General features: G+C 37.9%; 4 protein-coding genes across 4 annotated transcripts; 3 read left to right on the forward strand and 1 right to left on the reverse strand.

Annotated features, from left to right (window-relative positions):
* The first annotated feature begins 598 nt into the window (after positions 1-598).
* Positions 599-1,375, forward strand: LOC148696123 (uncharacterized). The gene is made up of 2 exons (XM_088696165.1): positions 599-1,114; positions 1,184-1,375. Exons 1-2 carry the CDS (start codon positions 599-601, stop codon positions 1,373-1,375), a joined length of 708 nt encoding a protein of 235 aa, XP_088552291.1.
* A 2,050-nt stretch (positions 1,376-3,425) lies between these two features.
* On the forward strand, positions 3,426-5,855 carry LOC137710194 (protein NRT1/ PTR FAMILY 2.8). Its single transcript, XM_068449140.2, has 3 exons — positions 3,426-3,551; positions 3,659-3,876; positions 4,236-5,855. Exons 1-3 carry the CDS (start codon positions 3,461-3,463, stop codon positions 5,733-5,735), a joined length of 1,809 nt encoding a protein of 602 aa, XP_068305241.2. The 5' UTR covers positions 3,426-3,460; the 3' UTR covers positions 5,736-5,855.
* A 2,581-nt stretch (positions 5,856-8,436) lies between these two features.
* On the forward strand, positions 8,437-12,190 carry LOC137710404 (protein NRT1/ PTR FAMILY 2.9). The gene is made up of 4 exons (XM_068449413.2): positions 8,437-9,112; positions 9,245-9,462; positions 10,142-10,707; positions 11,162-12,190. Exons 1-4 carry the CDS (start codon positions 8,998-9,000, stop codon positions 12,060-12,062), a joined length of 1,800 nt encoding a protein of 599 aa, XP_068305514.2. The 5' UTR covers positions 8,437-8,997; the 3' UTR covers positions 12,063-12,190.
* A 292-nt stretch (positions 12,191-12,482) lies between these two features.
* LOC137710403 (ATPase 11, plasma membrane-type) lies at positions 12,483-18,828 on the reverse strand. The gene is made up of 22 exons (XM_068449412.2): positions 18,511-18,828; positions 18,256-18,354; positions 18,031-18,150; positions 17,824-17,922; positions 17,586-17,723; positions 17,270-17,404; positions 17,001-17,180; positions 16,688-16,894; positions 16,483-16,602; positions 16,260-16,379; positions 16,004-16,126; positions 15,818-15,922; positions 15,584-15,728; positions 14,933-15,097; positions 14,537-14,775; positions 14,396-14,428; positions 14,221-14,302; positions 13,842-14,002; positions 13,505-13,690; positions 13,233-13,415; positions 12,956-13,134; positions 12,483-12,858 (listed from the first exon to the last, which is right to left on the reverse strand). The coding sequence occupies exons 2-22, from the start codon at positions 18,307-18,309 to the stop codon at positions 12,762-12,764; spliced, it is 2,871 nt and encodes a 956-aa protein (XP_068305513.2). The 5' UTR covers positions 18,310-18,354; positions 18,511-18,828; the 3' UTR covers positions 12,483-12,761.
* Between the last annotated feature and the right edge of the window lie 630 nt (positions 18,829-19,458).

Consider the following 19,458-nt stretch of genomic DNA (forward strand, 5'->3'; position numbering starts at 1 on the left):
TATTAGTCTTACAAAGTTGAGCAAATGGACAAGAGAATACCAACCCCACTGAAAATGTTTCATGTCACGTCTTACTATATGATTTTGATTCCTTAATTAAAAATGAGTATTAAACTGCAGCTGTATTGTCTTTATTATTACTTCTGTCTCTATACTATATGATTTTAAATGACATTATTGTAAATGTGTGAGTTTTGTGCCGACATGTAAGCAGATCGTATTTGGATGAGTTAGTCAAATTCATATCCAATCCATTCATTAATCCGACATCCTTGGTGAGTCGCATGCTGTCAGCGAGATACTTTCCGAATTATGATTCTTTTTTGAATGCGGGAATTGGAACAAGGCCATCATACGTTTGGCGATCACTGGTGTGGGGGAGAGAGCTTCTGAAAGCTGGATTGCAATGGCGCATAGATAATGGACATAATGCACGTGTTGGTATATGATGATAAATGGGTGCCTAATGAAATGGGGTTCACAGTCACTAAGCCACCTAGAGTTTGAGAGTTTGTGATCTTATTACTGCTGCCTATGTTTGAGTTTGAGAGTTTGTGATCTTATTACTGCTGATAGAGAATGGAATAATTATAGGGAGATGCTTAATGCCGGTTTTTGGGAGAGGGATGTGGAAGCTATATTGCGGATTCCGTTGACTCACGGTGAGGTGCAAGATATCCAAATTTGGCATTATGAGATGAATGGGAATTATAGGGTGCGTAGTGGATATCGATTGGCCCGAATGATCAAAACTCTATCAAGTGGAATGGAGGGCTCGTCGAGTACGACTGGTGGTTCTCTATGGAAATGTGTGTGGGCTGTGTCTATACCTGACAAAGTTAAGCATTTTGTCTGGAGATTTTTGAAGGAAATTATCCATTGTGGCAGTAATCTTTACCAAAAAAAGATTAATCCTTCACCGTGGTGTGGACGATGTGAAGAGAAAGTGGAGAAGACTCTTCGTGCGTTATGGGGTTGTGGGAAGGTGATTGAGATTTGGAAGGAATTTAGTTGGTGGGAGGCGAGCAGGGAATGGAAGGTTCAGTCGTTCTTCAAGAATTGGAGAGCCATGGTGTTGGTCTCGACGAGGGAGGAACTCGATTTGTTTGCAATGGTTTGTTGGGCAATTTGCATTCAAAGAAATGGAAACGTTTTTTAAAACAATCAATGTCATTCTTGGGAGGTTGCTGCACGTGCAAGGCAATTGTTGGAAGAGTTTCGTCTGGTGTATGGATCGGATTGCAACCACAACAATAGGGCTGCAACTCATCTTTCCTGGCAGCCACCGACGTTAAGAGTGGTGAAAGTTAACGTGGATGGTTCTGTGCAGAGGGAGGGGGGGAGTCCGAGGTATTGGGGTGATCATTCGGGATGATCAGGGGTTGGTAATGGCTGCTTCAACTTCAATCATGCTTTCTATCCACCTCTTAATATAGAGATTCATCTAACAGCTCCTAAATATAAAGAGGGAGAAAGAAGCTCATTCTGGCTCGCTATAATTAACACGCTCTTTATAATTAATGTTAATTGTTTTAATATCATTTTAAATAAATAATTAATTCATATTGGCTAATTATTAATTCATAGTAATTGTGACTCTCTAAGGAGTATGATTGGAGTACGACTTTTTTATAGAACTCCTAGAATAACTTTTTATAGTTTTAGTTAAAATTTTGCTATAAAATACAGAGAATGATAGAAGATGCTTACAAAATAAATAAACAAACATTATATGGTAGAAGGTAGTGCAATGAAAATATGTCTACATTTACTTTCAAAGTATAACAGAATAAAAGTAAATAAACTTAATTTATCTATCTCTATTATTATAATGCCAAATCTTTCTTATAAAAAAAATTAATAATTGCAAGCCTTTCTCTTTGGTGTTACAAGTTTCATCATAATTTTCCATAAATTGTCAGTTGATAGGGAGAGGGGATCGGTAGGATCGAATCCGTAACAGGGTGCATAGATAACATTGCTTTCTGCCATTGTAGCAAGACATTATTTGCAAATGAGCCAATTAATTAAAATGGTAAAAAACAAAATACTCCCGTGTAAATGTACACTCTAGAAAAAATTAACATTTAAGAAAAAAACATTTATCAAGTATAAGAAAAATAATTAAGAAAAAAAAAATTAGTACGGGCATGCCAAGAGACTAGTACAATGTTAACAAACACAGAACTTTGTATTAAACATTTTTTATTATTTATTTTTCAATAAATTCTGTTAACAATCAACAAAAAGCCTAATTTACAACCAAAGTGATAAGATAAGTTCTTGTTAGGCAACACATAAGTTTGGTTTTGAATATACAGTTAAAGATTGGGAGAAACTCAAGGCTTGGGATAAGAAGAAATATTTTGTTTGTAGTTTGTACTGGTTTGTTAAGGTACGTAGTGCAGGTAAACTTAGAATCCAAGTCAGTGGTCATAACTCACAAGTCATCACACCCATAACAAGCTGCTTCGCATTTCTCGCACCAATCATCCATGCCAATCATAACTATGTCAACACTGCTAAACTTTCAAAATTTCTACTTAATTAGACTCTAACCGTTTCCGATTTCATACCTTAGATAATTATCCGGGTAAGCCGGTAGAATCAAATCTGAGATAATTATCTATCCTAATTTTGATTACACTAACTAATTAAGATAAACTATTCGACAAAAAAAAAAAAAACTAATTAAGATAAACTAAGCTCTTATATATAATAAAACAAGAGAGCTACTAGACCCACCCATTGTCTTATTTTCCTATAATCCCACCCATCTTAAAAAGTTAAAAAATTAAAATGCTATTTTCCCACCCACTATTATTCCCAAAATAACCTTTAATATATACGTACATATGAAATTATAAAATTGTCTCTTAAAAAATATAACAAATAATATGTAAATGAAACTACTAAGGTTTGCCAATTCAAATGGAAACAACAGAGGTATCCAAATTCAAAAGAATTCAACAATGACCAATTTAAAAATATGATGGACAAAATCAAATGACCAACACACAAATTATTCTTCTACCTTTTCAATGGAAACATAATCTTCTACCTCTTCCGTAGAAGCGTCATCTTCTACCTGTTCAATGAAAAAGTCATCGTCTAAGTCCATTGCTATTTTTTTACTTTCTCTAAATGAAAGGAGATGAAAATATGAGTTAGGGTTTAAGGTAAACAAATTGTCTCCCATGCCCAACCTGTTTTTTTTTTTTTTTAAATTAAGCAAAACAAGATAATTAATGTCCTTATCAATCTTTTTGTAAATGGACAAATTTGTAATTAAAAAATTCATTAAAGGGTGAGTGGGAAGATAAGATATTGGGTGGGAATAACATCACTATAAAACAAAAAGACGCAATGTGGTTTAAGAGAGGTTGGTGACCAGCAAATGCGAAAAACATAGAGAGGAAGAGAGGAAGAGAGAGAGAGAGAGAGAGAAAGAAAGAAAGAGATGGAGAATGACAATGATTCTTCACCATTAGAGCAAGCGCTTCCTCCAAACCCTAGAAAAGGAGGATGGAGAGCTATCAAATACATTCTTGGTACACAATATCATATTATCTTGTATTCATTTTTTTTTCATGTGATTTATGATGGGGTTTTGGCTTGCCTTTTCGTTAATTTTGTTTCTTTGTTGATTTATATGAAGGGAATGAATCGTTCGAGAAGCTGGCTTCGATGAGTTTGATAGCCAACATCACAGTGTACTTGAGTACAAGATACAACTTAAGTGGAATATTTGTGGTAAATGTGATTAATATATGGAATGGTACATCCAATGCTGTAACACTAGCAGGTGCCTTTTTGTCTGATGCTTATCTGGGCAGATTTCGTGCTCTTCTCCTTGGATCCATATCATCTTTCCTGGTAATAATTATGATTTATCTGTCTCTCTTCTAATCAGAAGTTCTATCTCACTCTTGATTAATCAATTTAACCCATTATTTGGAATTTCAGTCTTACAAAACTCACGTTGAAGTGAAATATTTAACTGATATTCCACGTTGAAGTGAAATAATTAACTGATATTCTATACGCTTAGAACAAAAATAAAACTAGCAAGACACTAAACAGACAACAAATTAGCACCAAACTGGTGTTTATACATGGCTTATCATCTGTTTAGTGTGTCCCATTTCTATTTTATTCAACACTGAATCCAGGAAAATGGTGACTTTGTACGTGAGGTTGCAAATTTTTCTTCACACTTTTTCATTTTATTTCAGGGTATGGGAGCCATAACCCTTACGGCATCTATAGATAGCTTAAGACCCTCCACCTGCAAAGAGCCAGACCATTGCCCTCAGCCCCACACTTGGCAGCTGGTCTTCCTCTACATTGCTCTTGGACTGCTCTCCGTAGGAGCAGGGTTCATCAGACCCTGCAACATTGCCTTTGGTGCTGATCAATTTGACACCAGAACAGCGAAAGGAAGGGCGCAACTAGAAAGCTTCTTCAATTGGTGGTATTTCTCTTTCACAGTTGCCCTAGTTGTGGCCCTCACTGGAGTTGTGTACATCCAGACCAATATCAGTTGGGTCATAGGGTTTGCCATTCCCACTGCCTGCCTTGCTTCCTCTATCACCATTTTCTTGTTCGGCCGCCACACTTACATTTACTTGAAGCCTCAAGGGAGCATTTTTTCGGACATAGCCAAGGTCATCACGGCTGCCTGTCGAAAATCAAGAGTTAGGGTTGCACCGGCTTCCGAGCACTCATTTTATGATCCTCCACTAAACAATGCATCTGATCAGCAACATATGATCTTGAAGCTCTCTCACACTAATCGCTTCAGGTTCCTTGACAGAGCTGCAATAATAACGAACCCAAATGAATTGGACAATCAAGGCAAGCCTAGGAGCAGTTGGAGGCTGTGCAGCCTCCAACAAGTTGAGCAACTGAAGTGCTTAGTGGCAATTCTTCCAGTTTGGGTTACGGCAATTGGGACTTTCATGTGCATGGACCAACATAGCACATTCGGGGTCTTACAAATATTGCAAACGGACAGATCCATGGGACTGCATTTCAAATTCGCACCTGGATGGATGAATATCATAGCCATGCTTGCACTTGCAACGTGGATATTCATCTACGAGCAAATTTACCTCCCGCTGGCCCGAAGAAGGAGCAGGAGGAACAAAAGACTGACAATGCAACAGAGGATCAACACTGGCATTGTGCTGTCCATTGTGTCAATGTTGGTATCTGGAATAGTTGAAGAGCATCGTCGGAAAACCGCTTTGAAACACAGATCATTTATTTCGCCCGTGAGCTTTGCGCTGCTCTTGCCACAGTTTGTCTTATCAGGGTTGACTGAGGCCTTTGCCGCTGTTTCCATAATGGAGTTTTTCACCATGCAAATGCCGGAGAGCCTGAGGACTGTTTCCGGGGCAGTCTTCTTCCTCAGCTTATCGGTTTCGAGTTATCTAGGCTCTTTGATAGTCAATATAGTCCACAAGGCAACCCAAATGAAGGGGAAAACTCCGTGGCTCGGCGGTCATGACCTTAACAAGAATAAGCTGGACTACTACTACTACATCATTGCTGGCATCGGAGTTGTAAACCTTGTGTATTTCAATTTCTTTGCTCGACATTACGTAACGGTTGGAAGGTCAGGAAAAGGGATAAGGGAGATGCAGCTGGAGAATCCGAGTGTGCATGGTTCAAGAGACCGAGTGGAACGTGAATCGAAGGATGAGGAGAAAGGGTTGGGAACTCATGCGTAGATGGAGATGGACATTATTATGTTATTTGTGCTTTTATGTTATTTATGCTATTTTGTTTGTTAAGAATAACGTACCTAGAAATGGACAATTTATTAATGCTATTCTGTTTGTTTGAAAGTATCTATATGAAGTTAGGCAGTACTAGAAAAAGCTGACTAGAGAGGGGTGGAAAGTGGAAACACATGACAATTCTCACTTGGCCGTTTGTTGCCTATTCCTTTTTCTTCAATGCAATCAACCGTAGTAGTGGATCGTGGTGTTATCAATACTCTAATGTTACAATACATGTACTTATTTATTAAAACTGTATAGTTCATAAAATATCGATTATGTTGTCCATCTATATTATAACACGTAAATTAATAACATCACGTGATAAAGAGAACATCACACTCAAATTTTTTACGTATTTAACATGCAAATCATTTGTTTATTGTGTTTATAGTGAACACCACATGTGTCTAGCTCATGTCCCAGTTGCAATGATGTAATGGAAACCATAAAAACGTAGAATACTGGAAAATGTTTGAGTGAATTTGCATACCATCAACATGATGAATTAAATACCATCAGTCTGATGGGTGCTATGTATTTATAACGTACAGATAATTACACCAGGTTTTCAAAAAACCTATTTATGGGTTGGGAGTGGTCTATAAAATTCAGAACAACAACAATATTTGAATAAAATACAACTAACAAACTTTATCTTGAATAAATAGGACTCTGGTAACAAACTTGAGAGTTTGTATTTAAACTAAAAGTCTTACGTGGTGTAACAAACCACACACTTGTAGCTCGTGCGGTCCCCATAAAAATCCATGCAAGATTTTTTCTTTTAATTCAATTTTTATCAATTTGGGTTGATAAGGGTTGGGCTGGGGTTCTTATAAAAAACGAGGATACAAATTAAAATTTGGTGTGTAGTATAGTGTTTAGAATACGGAGTGAATTCGTCCGACCAGTGTGTTCAAATAAAATAACTCAAAAGGAAAAATTGCTTTGATAATATCCAAACTACAGAAAAGAATAGCTGGACACCAAGTCCTTTATTATGGCAGACTTACCAGTCATGAACGAAAAACATACATTACTTCTAATAAAGGGACCCAACTTTTGCATGTGATGTGCTTACAACCCAAAATACGAAGGGAAACAGAAATTGAAATTCTTTTTTTTTTTTTTGTCTAAATTTTTCGGATCGTGAATTCAACCTTATTAGCTGGAGTTGGGTGGGGGTAGAGAGAAATGATTTCAACATCTGGGTTGACAAGAAATTTGTCTGTGTGGCGTGAATATGGCCAAATACACAAAGTGTTATAATACAAATGGTTGAATTTTTTTTTAAATATCCAACTAATTGTATCATGACAGTTGATATACTAGACTATTCTTCTTGAAAAATTTCTCACAACTTCCCAGTTGAAAATTTCATTAATTACAAATATAATTCATAATTCAATAATGCCTTATATAAACACTAGAGTTTGGAATTCAAAAGCATACATATAGCACTTGATGACAAAAATTGAGTTTCAAAGATTCCAATATCAAAAGGGAAAATTCTAGGGCACTTAGGAAAGAAAAGAAGATAACGGCTAATTAATTGGCTCAGATTTCCTCTTGATTAGAATGTCGTGTTCCCCTTCAATAATTACGTGAAAATTCCCTAGAAATTTGAGTGAGTTTGTGGACTTCAACACATGAAAAGACTAAATGATTTTAGCTATCAATTTACAAGACTTGGTGCATGGTGCATGCATCATTGATATTCACTCGATATATTTTGATAATATTAATATCAACAATCCCTCAGTACTGGTTTAGTCAATCTTTGAATCGTCATCATCATCATAAAGTCAATTAATATAGTACAGTAATTGATATGTGTTGTTCACTAACCAAAAAGTTGCACTTTATTAAATTTCAGAATATTTGACAAAGCTGCAATCATGACCAGTGAAGACATATCAACCCAGATGGAGAACAACAGCAAATCCATGGGGACTTCGCAGCATGCAGGAAGTGGAGGAAATTAAGTGCTTGGAGAGAGTGGTTCCAATTTGGATCTCACAAGTTATATACTACGTTGCCTTGGTGCAATCCGACAGGCACTTTGGCAACACCGGCTTTAAGATCTCCGTCTTACACAATTTCACCATGCTTGCCCTCACAATTTAGATGCCAATTTATGACAGACTCAATTCCCAAAATTGGCACTAATCGGATTTTTGGAGGCTTTTACAGTGATCACCCAACTGGAGTTTTACCAAGCAATTCCCAGAAAGCATGAGAAGCATTGGGGGTTCATTTTTGTTTGTAGGGATGGCAATGTCCAATTACGTTATTTGTCAATGGTTCACCATACCAGTGATTGGCTGCCTGAAGATCTTAACACCGAGATTCGATTACTTTATTTATTATGCGGTTGCTGTATTGAATGCCTGAATGGTTTGAGTACAAACGAAGTTGTGAAAGTGCCTCTGAAGTTTGGACGGAGAATATGCAATCTGAGAAACATCTTGTTTGATAGACTAAAGATAAAACGTAGCTAGCTAGCCACAAAATCGTGGTCCCGATTAGGACAAATTCGTACATGAAACGGGTGTGTAGAATTTCCCTGTTACAATTTTACTTTTTCCCTCTTATGTACGGTTACTCTAAGATGTATGTATACAAATGTTGTATGCAAGAATTTCTTATACGCCACACCAACAGAAACGATTATAATTGCAACACGTGTTTTCTGATTGGTCAGATTTACGAAGATCAAATGATAATCTCTCCATCTCCAAGTCCAAAACACAAGCCAAGAGAGGACTCCATTTATGAAGAAAATGAAAGCTCGATGCTGATCATCCAATGCACATATACCACAAGTGGGAAATGTCGACTAATAATTCAAGCAAAACGGTCGTGACTGGTAGCTCTGCTACATGTATAGTCTAGCCAGTGGACTCATAGTCAACCACGACGACTTGTTGGTCCAACAAATCTCAGTAAACATATGAAAATACTACTCAAATCGGGACAACTGGCAAACACAAAGAAACGGTGTCTCAATCGATTCATCTAGGTAAAAAGGACAATAGTCGTGACAGGTAGCTGGGCTACAGGAGCTACAACTGCTTGATTATTGTAATTCTGGCTCTAATGAAATACACCGGATCCGTTAATTTTGTCGAAAGTGCTTTGTGAATTGCGTGGTCGAATTTTCTTCTCGGATTATATAGTCCCTTGTGGTTTCCTTTTTTCCTAAAACATGAAAGCAATCATGGAGAAGAAAGAGAGAGATAGCATGGAGAAGAATGAGAGAGGTTCTACGGATGAAGAACCAGTTATATACCGAGGATGGAAAGTAATGCCATTTGTCATAGGTGAGCGCAATATTTTGCATTGTTATTGCTTCATGTTCTTCTCATCAGATTAATATCCTTTTCTCTTCTGTTTAATCATGAATTTATCTTAATTTTGTTCGCTTATTTTTGAGCATCTGCATAAAATTTCAGGAAATGAAACGTTTGAGAAGCTGGGAGCCATTGGGACCTTGGCCAACCTCTTGGTCTATCTCACTAGTGTATTCAACATGAAGAGAATTACAGCTGCGACTCTTGTTACCATCTTCAATGGCACCACCAACTTTGCAACCTTGCTCGGAGCTTTCGCTTCAGACACTTATTTCGGTCGTTACAAGACGTTGGGATTTTCGTCAATCGCTTCTTTTATGGTACTTACAAAACTAACATTTTCTACTTAGATTCATTTTCAGTGTCCAGCATATAAAAATTAGGGAAATATGCACTAGTAGACAATAAATCGTATATAAAATAACTTTGACTACCTCTTTATTGTCTATTTGGCATCCATCTGGTTCGATTTTTGTAGCGGCCCATCCAGTGCATATATATTTCCTCAAAAATTAAGCTTTGACTCATTTCTCTTTCAAGGTTAATTTCTTACCTCAAGAACCCTTTTGACTAATTAGCTCCAAATGTATCTTAAGCTTGCTCAGAACTTTCATTTCCAACACTTAATTATCTTGATCATTATCAAAGGCTGACATATTCGGATATTGCTTTCTTTATGGTACTTACAAAACTGCCATGTGCTACTTTGATTCATTTTCAATGTCCAACATAAGAAAATTCCGGAAACATGCGCACAAATAAGCAATAAGCTGTTTGTAAACCACATTTTAGTGTCTTTTTATTATCTGTTTAACGTCCATCCGGTTATATATTTGATTGAAAGTTTGTAACTCATTTTGTTTCTGCATATTTCCTCGAAAATTAAGCTTTGATTCATTTTCACTTCCAGAGTTTCTTACCTCATCATGAACCCTGTTGACTCATTAGCTCCAAAATGTATATATCTTAATCCTATGATTAATTTGTTCCTTTATCTAGGGACTGCTGCTGATAGATTTTACTGCGGTATTCAAGAACTTGCATCCTCCTCACTGCAAACCAGAAGAGAAAGGAACATGTAAAGGGCCAACAACTGGTCAAATGGCATTTTTACTAACTGGTTTTGGGATGCTAATAGTAGGAGCTGCAGGCATCAGGCCATGTAACTTGGCATTTGGGGCAGACCAATTCGACCAGAAAACGGAGTCGGGAAAACGAGGAGTCAACAGCTTCTTCAACTGGTATATGTTCACCTACACTTTCGCACAGATGATAGCATTGACCCTCATCGTCTACATCCAGTCAAATGTAAGTTGGGGTCTAGGGTTTGGCATTCCAGCCATTTTGATGTTGATATCATGTGTTCTCTTCTTCATGGGATCAAAAATGTATGTGAAAGTGAAAGCCTCCGGTAGTCCGATGAATAGTGTAGCACAGGTCGTGGTGGTTTCCATTGCGAGAAGGCATTTGAAGCTTAAAGAGCCAGAGCGGCCATGGCTCTCCATGTTTGTTTATATGCCTCCCGATTCTATCAACTCCAACCTTCCTTATACAAATCAATTCAGGTAAATTAGCTATAACTTCATGCACTTTATATGCCTTGGCTGTGAAAGAAAGAAACTTATCTACGCCTAGAATCATTCTGGAGTTATTCTAAGTCAATCACGCACTGTCATGTGTTTTAACTTTTTATGGCGATTGGTGATTGGATTAAATTACTTTAAGCTGATACACATGTATGGAACATATTAAAGAACGGACGCCATGAACATGCACAAAGAATTACTGCATATACATGTTCTTTAATTGTCTTCTAGGAGTTTCGGTTTTGAACACGTTCTTTGATTTCAAATTAGAAACTCTTTGAATCAAACCAAAGAAGATTCAGTGTGACGGTCCATATATATTCAAATTTACGGATGAAACTGAAGTCTTTGAGTTTGACTCAAGGGAGTTTGAGATGTGAAATCCATGCGGTGGTGTAGGTAAGTTCTTAAAAATGTTGTTGTCACTTCTCAGATGCCTTGACAAAGCAGCAATTCTTACGCCGGATGACAAAATCAATCCGGATGGTTCAGCTGCTGATCCTTGGAAACTTTGCAGCATGCAACAAGTGGAAGAAGTGAAATGCTTGCTGAGAGTTTTGCCAATATGGGCAGCAGCCCTCATATACCATATTGCCATAGTCCAGCAGCATACCTATGTTGTCTTCCAAGCCCTTCAATCCAATCGACGCCTTGGAAAAACAAGCTTCCAAATCCCGGCTGCATCCTACTCAATCTTCCTGATGCTGGGCATGACCATATGGATACCAATCTACGACCGCCTTCTTGTCCCGTTCCTCCAAAGGCTTACGGGAAAAGAAGGTGGCATCACATTGTTGCAAAGAATAGGAATTGGCATTTTTCTCTCTGTGATCACGATGCTAGTATCTGCATTCGTAGAAGAACACCGAAGGACTATAGCGCTAACAAAACCAATTCCAGGAATCCGAACAAGGGGTGACATTTCTTCCATGTCTGGCTTTTGGCTGGTCCCTCAGCTCACACTAGCCGGGCTTGCTGAAGCGTTCGCTGCCATTGGCCAAATTGAATTCTACTACAAGCAGTTCCCGGAAAACATGAGAAGCATTGCAGGGTCTCTCTTCTTTTGTGGAATGGCAGGTTCTAGTTACTTGAGTAGTGCGTTAATCGCCATAGTTCACCGGACTACTGAGGGGGCTAAGACCGGAAACTGGCTGCCGGAAGATCTCAACAAGGGGAGGCTGGATTACTACTATTATCTTATTGCTGCTCTTGGAGTCATTAATTTGGGATACTTTTTAATGTGTTCAAAGTGGTACACGTACAAAGGGGGTGGGGACAACAATGCCCTTGAAGTTGAGGTAGTGCAGAAATCACATGATCAACATGAGATTTGATGCAGTATTATTAGGGTTTACATGCTAAAGATGAGTGATTGTAACCTAGATGGGGATGTATATTCATGCTAGATCTCTAAACTACATTTGAAAAATAAAACCATCGTCAATAATAGCATGTTTACTTACCTGGAATGAGTATAAGAAGAGACGATATTCTAAGCCCCAACTTTCTGACATTTTCTAATACATGTGAGTTCCACTGTGCAATCTTTCATCTAGTACATGAATAACTAGGAATTAGATTGATTATACTAAGCATTGATATGATAGTCAATAATTTTCTCTACTATTCTCGACTTTTTTCCTATTCCAAGTACGTAAACAAGCTCTTGACACGTTTCAAGACTCAGATTTGTGTTTAATCATATCAAACAAAACAAAACAAAACAAAAGGATGGCAACTTGTGGGGCTACAGATACATCGAACGAACAGTTTCGATTAATGGAGAGAAGTTTATTTCCGTCGACTCTTAATCACAAGGAAGAGGGGTAGAGGGAAGAAAAACGTAGACAACAGCTGATTGAAGCACTCATTTTACACGCCGAAAACCAAAAAGCAGAGTAGCAAATTTAAAACGACTGTCTACTACGAGGTCGCTCACAACATGCTGAGTGCGTCTTTACTCTCAGCACACTAGGAGGGAGAGGATTCATCATCTTATACAGTATATAACAAGTAAATACATTATATCCGGTTTAAACTGTGTATGATTGCTGAATCGTGTCAATGTCCAGCCCCTTCAATCTCACCACGGATTCTACGTGGCCTTTCAGCGTAGTGAGTTCCCTCAATCTACAAGAAGATGGAGTCGCAGTTGGAGATTAGTAAAGAAGATCAAACAACACGAAGAAGCTGAACTCTCAAGCTGAAAAGAAAAACTGGTGCTCACCTTGCAATCTCAGCTCTTCTTTTGGCTTCTTCGGCGATCTGATTGAGTTCTGTGAAATGTGTTCGTTCTGTAAACATCTTGGTGTCCGGTGGTTGCAACCCGTGCAATGTCCTTTGTGCGTGTGCCCATTGAAGCTCTCGTTGTTCCTTTCCAAAGTCCTTTTGCCTTGTGAAAGCAACCTAGAAAAACAAAAACAAGAACCCCTCAGTGAACAGTTAACAAGAAATTCCCTGATCAAGTAAAACCGGGTAAGCAATCAGAGTGTCAACAATCGTACCCTCTGTTCAATCAGAAGATCCCAAGCCTTCCCACTCAGAGCGTAGCGTATCATGAATTTTATGATATCCAGAGGGATATATGTGACTATATTATAAAGCCAGATCACCCCGGCCCAACCCCATCCGATCCCCTCAATGGCAGCAAAACTCCAGTTTGCATAGACCGCAATCAAGGTCGCAATCTGCTCAAAATAGAAGGTAAGAAATTCAGTTTCCCTTCAAGATCAATCAAAATGAATATAAAACGGGATGATTGAGAAAATTGGCTAACCAGCTGAGCTATTATAAAAGCCACCACAAGCAACAGTCCAGGACGCTCAATAAACGACCAACTTCGAGACCGTGTGACAAATATCAGAGCCTGGCTAATAATGCTCACTTGTAGATATATAGCAGAGGCAAGCTTCCGAAAGTCATCATTAGCTGTTTTCTCAAGGGTTGACACCCCAAATGTTCTCTGAAACAATCAGTGGCTAGATATTAATTAATCGTTGACAAGCAGCCATAAAATAAGCAAATTAGCTCCAAGAAGGCATATTTTATGACAGCAAGTGATGCATCTGCAACGATCAGAACATTTTATGATCGAACAAGACGGAGAATCTTACTGGGAAGAAGTCTGTTTTGTATGCTGCCCAAAAGAATATCACAGTCATTATTGCCAAGTAACTTCCAAGCACTATTCCAGTTGCAAAAATCTCGGCCAGCTTCCAGCTATCTGGCAGAGGAGACGGTTTAACCCTGTCCTTTGATATTGTCATGATAGTACCTAAAAGGTCATTCTGTTAGTAAATTATGTGGAAAATACACTTACGGCTATAGAAAAGTGCACGTGTTTTCAGCAAACATTGACCAAACATCAATAAAAGATGGAGCTAATGAGAGACAAAACAGATGACTCTACTAAAACAAAATTACACAAATGCGTACACAGAGAGAGAGAGAGAGAGAGAGAGAGATTGTGAACAGGGAAAAGAAAGTACAAACCATCATTGAGGATCGCAATAATAAGCACCATGAAAGGTGGAAAGTCAAACTTCCATATGAGAGCCAGCAACATGAAGCCAAGCTGCCATAAAAAAAGAATCAGAAAAGAAACGCAATACTATCGAATGCTCTAAAAGAAATTTATTTCAAAATTTTATGCACAGATGCCACTTACCACGATACGAATTGTGATGGAAACAGCATATATCTGCCAGCCATAAACAACAAGAATTTGTTACTTATATAATTCACTGGTAAGGCGGACAATGACACTTAATCACAAGAATAATATGCCACTGTAGATGCAAAAGCTTACTGTGTAATTTTTCATCCTCTGGAAGATTGCCCGACTGGTCAAAACAGCACTAATGATGACACTAAGGCCAGGTTCAGTAAGCACAATATCAGAAGCACTACGAGCAGCATCTGTTGCATCAGCAACAGCTATACCAATATCAGCTTTTTTAAGGGCAGGAGCATCATTGACTCCATCACCAGTCATTCCACATATATGTTTCCTAGCTTGCAAGCGTTTCACAATCTCGTATTTGTGCTCTGTACCAATACAAAATTAATCCGGTCAATCTAAATTGGATAATTGAAGCCACGGTCTAGCAACCAAGAGTAAAACCTAAAAACTTTTTTTTTTCTCAAGCATATACTTCGGTACGTGCTTGAGCTTTCCCCAACAATGAAGAGGGAAGAAGCATACCTGGGAAAACCCCAGCAAAGCCGTCAGCTTTTTCTATCAGCTCGTCAATCGGTAAAGCAACAATTGACTCATCCTTGTCCTGTCCTAGCAAAGCAGATGAAGGGTACATATTGGTTCCCATCCCCAAGCGACGTCCAGTTTCCTTTCCAATTGCCAGTTGATCCCCTGAAAAAATACAACGTTGAGCAAGACGGCAACAAAAACAAAGAACTAAATATCATCACTTTTTGTACTGAACTTGGAGGTTGGGTGGCAGGAAACACAACTAATTATGTGCTTGCAGTATTATAGACTCCGATTAATAACAATATTATGAAAAAATAACACAACAAACTTCTACCCATTTCTTTCAACACCAAGTTACATGACATTTATTTATTAAAGGTCAAACACATCCCTCTTTGTCTCTTAAAACAATACAAAGTTACAAACACATTAACACATTAATACACTAGCTTCATCAGTAATCACCCCAAGGATGGTCCAACATTACGCAGAACATAAAGATATATTGACAAAAGTATGTTAACTGAAAACACCCACTTGGATTACTCGTGATTTGTTATAGATTCAGCAAAGAATTATTAATGCTTCTTTAGATATCCAACAAGCAGAAACAGTACTAATTTAACCTACTATAAAGCAACATACCGGTAATCATCTTCACATTCACTCCAAGATTTAATGCCCTCCTTATTGTCTCTGCACTGTCATGCCTAGGTGGGTCAAACAGTGGCATTACACCAACAAATTGCCACGGGGCTCCAGCACTCTCTTTCCTTCCTTCTGGAACTTCCTGCATTAAAACAAATGAAATGACTTTAAATAAAGAATAAACTTCTAAACTACTACAGGAGCCCAGAATAAAATTAGAGATTCAGTTACCTGGTATGCTACAGCAAGAGATCGTAAACCTCGCTCAGCAAACTTATCAATAACAGCATGAACTCTGCGCTCGATGTCTGACTTATTGTGTGCAAGATTTAAAATCTAAAAACAATGCAGCTAGGAATTAGTCTTTAATATTGAAAACAGAGGGGGGACAATGACATAAAGTGGAAGGCAATTTACCTGCTCTGGTGCACCTTTGCTAACTCTATGCATTTTACCATCACGGTCAAGATAAGTTAATGCAGTTCGTTTATCAGTAGGATTGAAAGGAAGGAAGTGTATTTCTTGAATGCCAGCACGTGCCTTTTCACAAAAATCAAAAGAAATGGGATCTTTTAAAAAAAATAATATCGCATGTATAGCAAATATATTTCAAAAACTACTCAAACTTCACAGCTATGTTTGGAGGCACAATCCAATATAAAGATGTAATCACCTCCTTTGGATCAGCAAGCATCCCAACTATAGCAGTATCTATTGCATCTTGATTCTCCAGTCTGGAGGCTCGAGCTGCCATCAACACAACAGTATCCGGATCCACTCCTTTTGCAAAAACCTACAAGTTTAAAAGTCAATCACACATGTAAACAAGGATTTTTTTTCCATAAAGAACAGAAAAAAAATTCTATAACAAAGAAGCAACATATCTCCTAAACAACCTCAATAAGATTTTTGTCAACAGTAAGCTTATTCAATGTCAGAGTTCCGGTCTTGTCACTGCAAAGGACATCCATGCCCGCCATCTCTTCAATTGCTGTCATTCTCTTTGTAATAGCTCCCTGCATCCATTATTAACTCAATTAATCATGTTTCAAAACACCTTATACCACATAGTGCTGTAGCATTACAAGGAATCAAACCAACCTGCTGTGCTAATCTATGAGACCCAATAGCCATTGTCACAGACAAAACAGTGGGCATTGCAATTGGAATTCCACCAATGAGAAGCACAAGAAGGTTATCAATTCCAGGACGGTATTGTCGGTCTTGTATCGGGTACATGACAATTATCTCTATTACCATCCCCACAGCAATCGAACATATGCAGAAATTCCCAATTGCAGTCAAGACCTAAACAATGAAACAAAATCAGAATCAATAAAGTCACAGCCCACAAAGCACAAACTAACAGAAAGCAAAAAATAAAAATAAATAAAAAAAATCCTTGTTTCCCTGCCTTTTGGAAGTGGCCCACTTGATTCGTGCTATCAACAAGGTGAGCAGCTTTCCCAAAGAAGGTATGGACACCGGTGGCAATGACCACTGCATCAATCTCTCCTTGTTTGCAAGTAGAACCAGAATACACACCATCCCCAGGGCTTTTCGTCACGGGAAGGGATTCACCTGTAAGTGCAGACTGCAAGCCCAAAATTTTCCAAGACTCGCCATTACATATTATTGTCAACTTCAACATGATAAACAAGACAGTTATAATTGCATATCAACCTGGTCAATTTTCAAAGGATCCCCTTCAAGTAGACGAGCATCAGCTGGAACAATATCACCGAGCTTAATACTGATTATGTCACCAGGTACAAGAACAGCAGCATCTTGCTCGTTCCACCTTCCATCTCGAAGGACCTTTCAAACATTACTTCTTGTCAGCAACGACACAAGCAAAGAAATTCAAAATTTTTAAAAATACCACAACATAAAACTACTACTTGTGCGCACAAAATCACATATGATTCGACTGCATCCAGTATTTGACTCCTACCAGCACTCTATAAAAACTAAAGACAACAAGTTTCCAATCCGATACCTTAGCTTTTGGAGCTAGACGAGCCATGAGTGCTGCTGCAGCATTACCAGCATTGTTTTCCTCAATGAAACTGATGGTTGAATTGATGACAAGCAGAGTAATAATACCCACAAAATCTTGCCAATCCGGTGGCTTACCCTGCATACAGATAATCATGGTACAAATCAACAAAATGATAGACACAAAAGCACAAGCAGTCTCAAAGAAATAACAGCAACCGAAAGAGCCAAGCGCTTACCCCTCCATTTGCAAGAGCAATGGCCATTATAGCAGCAGCTTCCATAACCCATGAGAGAGGATTCCACATAAACCCCAAAAACTTCAAAAATTTACTCTCCTGAAAGTTTGAAACAAACCCAGAACATGGAATTGTGAGCACAAAAGGGTAAGCTTCAAAATACAAAAAAAAAAAGGAAAAAAAAGGCAGCAAGCATGAAAATTTAACCTGCTTTTCTTCAAGCTTGTTGTGCCCAAAAATGGTGAGCCTTTCCTCAGCAGCCTCACTGCTGAGACCCTCTTTGCTACATCTCAGATTCTCAAACACCTCTTCAATGGGTATATTTTCCTGCACTCACAAAGTTCATAAGAAAGTTAAAAACCCAGTAAACAAAACCAAAAACCCAGATGAATAAACCAATAAAAGGCTTCAAATCCCTTTAGATCTACTTACCAAATCCACAGTTTCCTTCAACACAGCATCCAATACTTCAGGCTTCTCCCCCATCTTTCCCTTCCTCTCCAAAACTGCCTCACTTTTTACCTTATATATCTGCAAAAACACTCAGAGATCAGACAACATTGAAAACCCACAAGTAAAAAGCAACCGTTTTTCTCCTGCCTCAGAAAAAATATGAGCTTTATTGGCCTCAAAAGAGTGAAATGAATCTTGAAAGGTGGAAAAAGTTCAGAAAAATTAAGCAAATACCCAGTTGCAAGAACTTGGTGTGGATTAGAATTATGGCAGGGAAACCGCAAATGAGAAGGAACCTCCCTCTGGCCACCAAACACGCAGGCAGGGACTAAGAACATGAACCGCTAAAATAGAGGGTGTAAGAGTGGCATTCAGTAACAGTCATACCCTTTTCTACTTTCTCTTTATTACGTTAAAAACGTTTAAAGCCCCTGGAAAATCCTTTTCCTTTACCTAAAACCTACACTCTCTTAAACCAAAAAAAATAAAAAAATAAAAAAAATAATTAAAATTAAAAGACTCTCGAACGCAAGAGATTGTTCGATGTGCCGTTCCGAGTACATACGTTCTGCGTTATTATATAAGTTGAGGGATATTTAAAATAAAGTTTTCTTTTCATTTATATAGTAACATATGACGTATCATCCGTATTTTAGACACATTAAAAAACCTCTTCTCAAACACGACATATAACCATACAGTCTAACGCCACACAATTTTTGTTTAAAAAAAATTCATATAAAGAAATAGAGTCTGCTAACTGACATCATGATCAAAAAATCTTGTTGAGAATTTCAACTCACATCATACTTTTCAACTTCAAATGCTAAAATCTTGTACATCTTCGTTTAAAAAGACATTGCAACTTTAAATAATGGTGAGAAATATTTTATTTCTATCTTCATAAAATAAAAATTTATAGATGAGGCTACCTACCAAAGTCCAAAGCCATTGAATAATTTGAATAATGAATTCCACATGCACTAGTGCACAAAGATGGGAGGCCCACCATGTTATTTTTTAATTTTCTTGTTTTTAATTTTTTACTCTTAAGAGTTTTATCTCATAAAAGAATCAAAAGAACCTAACATGTTTAAAAGTCACTTGATACTACGGTTTATTGATTTTTTTTTTCACTTGTAAGTGAGAGGTTTTAGATTCGATTCTCGCAAAAAGAAAATT

The sequence above is a fragment of the Pyrus communis genome, chromosome 6, assembly GCF_041283825.1.
Source record: "Pyrus communis isolate YQ-2024b chromosome 6, ASM4128382v1, whole genome shotgun sequence".
In the NCBI taxonomy this organism is placed as follows: domain Eukaryota; kingdom Viridiplantae; phylum Streptophyta; class Magnoliopsida; order Rosales; family Rosaceae; genus Pyrus; species Pyrus communis.